This window comes from Alligator sinensis, unplaced genomic scaffold (assembly GCF_000455745.1).
Source record: "Alligator sinensis unplaced genomic scaffold, ASM45574v1 scaffold404_1, whole genome shotgun sequence".
NCBI classification, from domain to species: Eukaryota; Metazoa; Chordata; order Crocodylia; family Alligatoridae; genus Alligator; species Alligator sinensis.
The window spans coordinates 4,152,783-4,159,353 of NW_005841839.1; the positions used below are offsets into that span (position 1 = coordinate 4,152,783).

The 6,571-nt window shown below is 53.0% G+C and overlaps 1 protein-coding gene across 1 annotated transcript; it reads left to right on the top strand.

Annotated features, from left to right (window-relative positions):
• Positions 1 to 124: 124 nt before the first annotated feature.
• Positions 125 to 6,158, top strand: STUB1 (STIP1 homology and U-box containing protein 1). The gene is made up of 6 exons (XM_014520155.2): positions 125 to 610; positions 1,382 to 1,547; positions 1,920 to 2,010; positions 3,186 to 3,242; positions 3,906 to 4,022; positions 5,173 to 6,158. Exons 1-6 carry the CDS (start codon positions 469 to 471, stop codon positions 5,296 to 5,298), a joined length of 699 nt encoding a protein of 232 aa, XP_014375641.1. The 5' UTR covers positions 125 to 468; the 3' UTR covers positions 5,299 to 6,158.
• The last annotated feature ends 413 nt before the right edge of the window (positions 6,159 to 6,571 follow it).

Below are 6,571 nucleotides of genomic sequence, written 5' to 3' on the forward strand. Positions count from 1 at the left end.
TGGTTCCTGCCCTGGCCCAGGAGCAGGCAGGAGGGCAGGGGCGGCCTGGAGCCGGGGGCGGAGTCCAGGGCTCAGGACCCGCGGAGCAGTTGCAAGACCCCCGAGCAAGTGGCCCAAAGCACGAGGTGTCCCCGTGATACTGTAGATGTTAACATAAGCAACACTGAGGAAAAAGAGTTTTTGTAAAAATGGTGCAATATACATATCTGCATAATGAGATCCAGTAACAAGCAAAGGTCAAAGTAAGCTAAATATCAAGGCTGAGTGCAGCCTAGTAGACTGTATATAATGGCCCAGGAGAGTAGTGGAAAGTGGTCGCACACCAGGAAGCCTCCCAGCCCCAGCGGTTAGGGAAGTCTGGGGGCTGGTGTTGCCCTGGGTTGCCCCTAATGCACACAGGTCTCCTTCCAGAACCGCAATCCCTTGGTGGCTGTGTATTACACCAACCGGGCCTTGTGCTACCTGAAGATGCAGCAGCACGATAAAGCCCTGGCAGACTGCAAGCATGCACTGGAGCTAGACAGCCAGTCTGTAAAGGCCCACTTCTTCCTGGGGCAGTGCCAGATGGAGATGGAGAACTATGATGAGGCCATCGCTAACCTGCAGAGGGGTGAGTGCCTGCCAGTCAACAGGCAGCTGGGCCTGACTCAAGGCATTGACAGTCTTCATAGTCTATTGACCTTCCCTGCTAACAGGAGTGCCCTGGCTGCTTTTAACTTACCGGCAGGGGATGTGGCTGTTCTCTGTTCATAGGTGCTAGGATGGAGGCCCTAGCTAAGCTGCAGGCAGGCCTCCCATCCTGAACGGGCACAAGTAGCGCCCACCTGCAAAACTACAGCCTGTGAATACAAAGTAGAAAAGGCTGCAGTTGAGCAGGGGACAGCTTGGAGTGACCGTATGTGCACAGCTTCTCCCTAGGCCGGGGGTGTTTGGAGCACCAGTTGAAAGCCTGTGGGAGTTCAGTGCCTGCAAGTGCCTCTGTGCTTGACCACACACCAGTCATGTGGCTGCGGATGAGGCCCAAGGGGGAGTCAATTTCTTTGGCAGCTGCTTGGAATTCAGTCCCCAAGCAGTTTCTCTGCAGCTGGTATGGTGGGGTTTGGGTTGTAGCCTGCAGCTTCAAGTTTAATGAGCCCTCCCCATTTGCTGCTTTGTGCTACAGCAGCAGCATGACTTAGGGCAGTGCCACTCAGGAGCATATTAGCCACTTAAAGCTGTAGATGTCAACTTCCGTCTGCCCTGCATGTGTAGGTGCTGGCGTGGCCGGAGCAGAAAGAGTGAAACCATCATCTAGAGGCTGGTATTGCACTTCTGGTGATGAGCTGCACTGCCAAGTGGATTTAGGAAGGCTTCTCTGCTGACCTCCACTTTGTCTCCTCAGCCCACAATCTTGCCAAGGAGCAGCGGCTGAATTTTGGGGATGACATTCCAAGTGCCCTGAGGATTGCCAAGAAGAAGCGCTGGAACAGCATTGAGGAGAAACGGATCAACCAGGAAAATGAGTTGCACTCCTATCTGACCAAACTCATCATGGCTGAGAAGGAGAGGTAATGTGGGTAGGAATCTCTTCCCCCTCAGCAGCTAGGAGGGATGGCCTGGAAGAATACCAGGCCTCTGCAAACAGGGGGAAGGAATTGGAGAGTCCTCTGAAGGATGAGGGCAGACTGGCCCCATAGACTGACTTTGCTATCTGGGGTGTGAGGAAGGCAAAGGGGTTGAACACCTGCTGGCATCTGCTGTTGCCCTAAGGAGTCTGGTGCTGTTATAGATGGTGGAGTCCCTTTCTGAGAAAGTCAGAGGCTTTGTGCCAGGGACCTGTGTTAATTGGGAGGTGACCGCTCCTCCTTCTCCAGCATGGTGTTCCTGGTTGCTTGCCAAAGCTTGCTCTGTGTTGTAATATTCTTCTGCATCTGTCCTAGGGAGCTGGACGAATGCCGAAGGACACAGCAAGAGGAAAACATGGATGAAAACCGGGGCAGGGCTCAACTGGCCAGCATTGAAGCCAAACATGTAAGGCATCTCCCTCTTTGTATATTTGGGGCTCCCAGAGGGGTTGGACTGTTTCAGTGTGTTTTTGCTTGGGGAGAGCTGCAAACCTGGGGGGCGCTGCTTCCTTGGGCCACCCTAGCATGAAAGGTGGTAGCCAGACTTTTTTGAGGTGAGCATAGACCTATGGGTGACCTCTGGGTGGTTGAACCCATGGGGGCACCAAGAGATGCCACAGTAAAACCTTTGTGGGAATTCTGGAGCACAAAGGGGAAGTGGCTGTTACCATGTCCTGCTTTCCAGGCTGCTGTGCTGAGCGAGGATGACTGTTGGGAGCAGAGCTATAATCACAATTGCAACAGGTCAAGGAAACAAAGCAGGTTTCCTCTCACAGTGGCTGCTGTCTCCAGTGCTCAGTGTTTGTATAATGCAGGCTGCTTCTGAAGCTCTTTTTGCACCAGGTGCCTGTCCAATACCAGCAGCTGCAGCCCATGTCAAAAATAGGTTGAATGGTATTGCATCCCCTATTTATATCTTGTGCCCTGTCCATGCTGTGCAATGCATCACTCAAGGTAGCTTGTCTGCTGTGGTGTCTGCTCAGGGCACAGTGGGCTTTTTTGTGGATTCACGTCACAGCCTTATCTCCTACCAGTTCTTCTGGCACCTTAAGAGACTCTTTGGAAGCCTTGGCGCTGCTGCTGCTGCTCTATCAACCTATTGGCCTCTATGATTTGACATGCTACACCATGCTCCACCTCCTCCATTATGCTGCCACTGTGCAGCCTTCTGCTTGACCCTTGCATCCAGCTGTCCTGTACAGCGGTCAGGAGCACTAACCATTTAGTGGTGCTGGATGCTTTCTCACTTTCATGGGCAAGAGCAGCACCTGTAAGAAGGTTCTGTCTGAATGCAATATCCCCCTGCCCAGCGCTGGCAGGAGCCAATGGAGATTGGCTGAGGGTGGGAGACCTAAACTGGTCCTGGAAATCCCTGGGCACATCGAGCCCCTTTTCCAACTGCTCCTGTGAGCCACATCTTCTGTGCAAGTGGCAATACTGCCGTGAGGCCCCAGTGCTGTGGGGAGAGGCAGTGATCTCCATCTGGGACATGGACAGAGACCATATTCTTCAGGCTCCAATGCTGAAGCAGCAATGAAGTCCTGCAGGCCCCTCCCATTAAAGAGGCTGTTTCTCTTCCAGGACAAATACCTGGCAGATATGGACGAGCTCTTCTCTCAGGTGGATGAGAAGAGGAAGGTGAGGCTGTGTTGAACAGGTGCTGCTGCCCTTGTCAGGATGGCATGTGGTGTGCTTGGGGGTGGGGCGGACCTGCTTTTGCTAGCTTGGCTCAAGGTACCAAAGAGACCCAGTAGCTTATCCCACCCTTCCCATTCTCCTCCCCCTGACTGCTGCCAGAGCCATCTGGAACTCTCTGGCAATATCTGTCTAAAATGGGAGCTTCTGTGCCAGGTGCCTGGAGCTATGTGATGAGGTAGAGCTGGGGGTGGACTGTCCCAGCATCGGCCAGTTGTTCTCCAAGGGTCTTGTGCATCTGCCATGGATGGAATAAAAGCTGCATGGTAGTGGCTCTATCTGGGGTGGGATTTCAGGGGGAGGAAACAAACCCTTGGAATGGAGAGATGTAGAAACCAATGCCTCCACCTGCCCCTCCTGGCTTACCTGATGTCTGCCATGAGTGAAGGACCTTTCTTGTGCCCTCACCTGGCAGGAAGGCAGGGCAGCAGGGGTGGAGCCCCTTCAGAGAAGAAGCTATGAGCTCTGTGTGGCTCCTGTCCATGCTGAGGTCCTGTCCCTGCTTCAGCGGCTTGTTGGCTTGTGGCAGCGGCACGGGGAAGGGAGAGAATGAGGGTCTTGTAGCTCAGCAGCTCCCTAACGCTGCACCTCACTCTCTTGAGTCAGAAGCGGGACATCCCTGACTACCTGTGTGGAAAGATCAGTTTTGAACTGATGCGAGAGCCCTGTATCACGCCCAGCGGGATTACCTATGACAGGAAAGATATAGAGGAACATCTCCAGGTAATGGGGGAGCCTGAGTATTCAGCATCTGGGGGAGTGGGGAGGTTGGGTGGGTGAGAGATGTGGGAAAGACTCTTAGGAGACAGTGACTTAAAGGTGTATTGGCTTCTTCAGCTGAAGTTGCTGCCAGTGCTCTCTCTGTTCCTGTGACTTTGAAGAGTTTTTCCCTCTGAAGTGTGAAAAACTGTAAATTTTGGAAACTGCCTTTATAGGGGGAATGGTGCCACAGGCTAAACCTCCAGCCCTTCCCTGTCAGCTTTTCTTGAGCAAGAGAGAGTCAGAGGGTAGCTTCCCCCATCTTGGAGCCTCTTTAGGCACTGTGCTGCTACTGTAGCTAGCCCCAGGCCTTGATCATGAGGGAGGAATCAGCATTGGTGCAGGGTGTGGCTGTCCATTCCTTCTTCTGGATGGATGGTAGCACTGGTGAGTAGAACAGCACTTTTGAGTTGAAGATGCCCTACTTAGTCCAGCTTGGTCCTGCTTACCCTGTCCTGCCTTTCCTTGTGCCATGCCAGGGCAGTAAAGAACAGCTGTTCTGTGCGAGTTTCCAGGCCCTGCTTTAACTTCAGCTATCCAGGGCTCCTCGGTGAGGGGCTGTTCACTCTGGGATCCAGCTCTTCCTGAGTCTGTCTGTTGCCTCAGGCTCCTATTGGGAAGAGGAGGGAGGTGGAAGGGCTTTAGTGTGAGCAAAGTTGAAAGATGCTTCATTTAAGTAGTGGGACCTAACTAATTGTCAAGAGATCATTTACAGCTCTTGGGGTCTGTTCCTGTTCATTGTGTTGCTCCTCACACTGCTCTGGGGCCAGATTCTTTCTCCCAGGTTCCCACAGCAGCAGAAGCGGTTGGGGCCTGTGATGGAAACCATTTCTGCTCAGTAGGAGGGAGAGATGATGCACTTCTGACATCAGTCTCTGGCTGGGGCAAGGTGTGGTCCTAAGAAGGAAGTGGTGATCCAAGGGGTGGCGAGAGAGGGTTGAATTGCCTGGCTGTGGTATCTGGTCTTCATTGTGCAGATAGGGTCAGACCCAGGGTCTGCAGCCTAGGGGACTGCTTGGTAGGGGGCCAACAGGCTTAGGGTGGTAGTGTTGCGGGGAAGCTTAGCTCAGTTGGCTCTCAGTCCATCCTCCTCATGGCCTCCCTTCCCTTTCAGCGTGTGGGACACTTTGATCCTGTGACCCGAAGCCCTTTGACCCAGGACCAGCTGATTCCCAACCTTGCTATGAAAGAGGTGATAGATGCGTTCATATCAGAAAATGGTTGGGTAGAAGATTATTGACAGAAGAGTGAAGTTGGCTTGACTGGATTCTCTCTGCAGCCCCAGCTGTGGCAGCACAGGCATGTCCTGCTGCAGACTGCTCTTCAAGCTTGCTGGGCTGGCACCATGCCTTACTCACTCTCCGTCTGTCTCTCTCTTCTTGGATGTCTGGAGATCCATTGGCAGTGCTGGACTAAGGGTGTTTTCATATCATCTCCCTGAAACCACAGCTGGGCTAGACCATCTGGAGCAGGAGTATGAAGGAACCTCCCAGCTTCATTCTTCCACTGGGTTCTTTGCAACATGGTAGGCTGGAGCAAGACCACCTTATGGGGGCGGGGAGTACATGTCATGAAGATGGCTCCCCTGGAAAGCACTTTGGGAGGAGCAGGGGCTGTGCGTGGCCAACCAGCATCACTGCTTCTCATCATCTGCCTCCACATCTCAGCTGTAGAGAAGGGCCCTCCTCCACATCACAGCAATCAGCTCTCCAGAGAGTTCCCTCCAGCCCTCACCCAGCAGAAACCCTGCTCCTGGAGGTATGCAGAAGCCTCCCAGTGGTAGTGAGGGCCAGGGATGAGCTGCCCTCTCCCCCTCCCTCTGAATGTACATACTTGGTGTTCCCGTGGCACTACATCTCCCTGCTGTCCAGCGTAGCTCTGAATGTTGCCCTGTAAATAGCCACATGCTGGGGAGAGGGCAGACAATGGATGGTAAGTTATGGAGACATTGACTTGGCTGAGGCTTGTACTGGGAAAGCACTGTTCCACAGGATGGGGGCTGGGAATTGCTGGAGGCCCAGGGCTGTTAGTTCCCCATTAAACACTTGGATTTAAGTTCATTTTTTTTTTGTTCTAATTAAAACCCTTTAAAAAAACCAAGTAGATGAATCCCGTCTCTAGTTGCTGGGAGTTGTGGTGTAAGTTTGGCTCAGACTGCTGGCTCCCCGAGCTTGCTCTTTGGAAATTTGCCAATGTCAATAAATATTTCAGCAATAAGTGTTAAATAGCCTGAGTGGTTCGTGGCCACAGGGATCCCTCCTTGGGAAAGGCCAGTGGAAGCTTCTCCCATCCCTAGAGCAGATGGGAGCTGAAGGGGAGAGCTGCATGATTAGGGCTACCCGAGCGATGGTTAAGCTGCTTCCATGCAGAGCTTGTTTGGATGGGATGCAGCACCTCCAGAGGCTCCTTGCCTCCATGCTGTAGATGAGGCTAGCTACAGTCTTTGCTGGGATGTGCACACGTACGGTGTGTCCCTTGAGTGTGAGACCTGGGCTGCCTTCCCAGTTGCATGT

Excerpts from the sequence above, each read along its gene's own strand:
- STUB1 (XM_014520155.2), top strand. The coding sequence starts at position 469 with ATGCAGCAGCACGATAAAGCCCTGGCAGACTGCAAGCATGCACTGGAG. Across the intron at positions 611-1,381 it reads CATCGCTAACCTGCAGAGGG|CCCACAATCTTGCCAAGGAG; the intron begins GTGAGTGCCTGC and ends TTGTCTCCTCAG. Across the intron at positions 2,011-3,185 it reads CCAGCATTGAAGCCAAACAT|GACAAATACCTGGCAGATAT; the intron begins GTAAGGCATCTC and ends TTTCTCTTCCAG.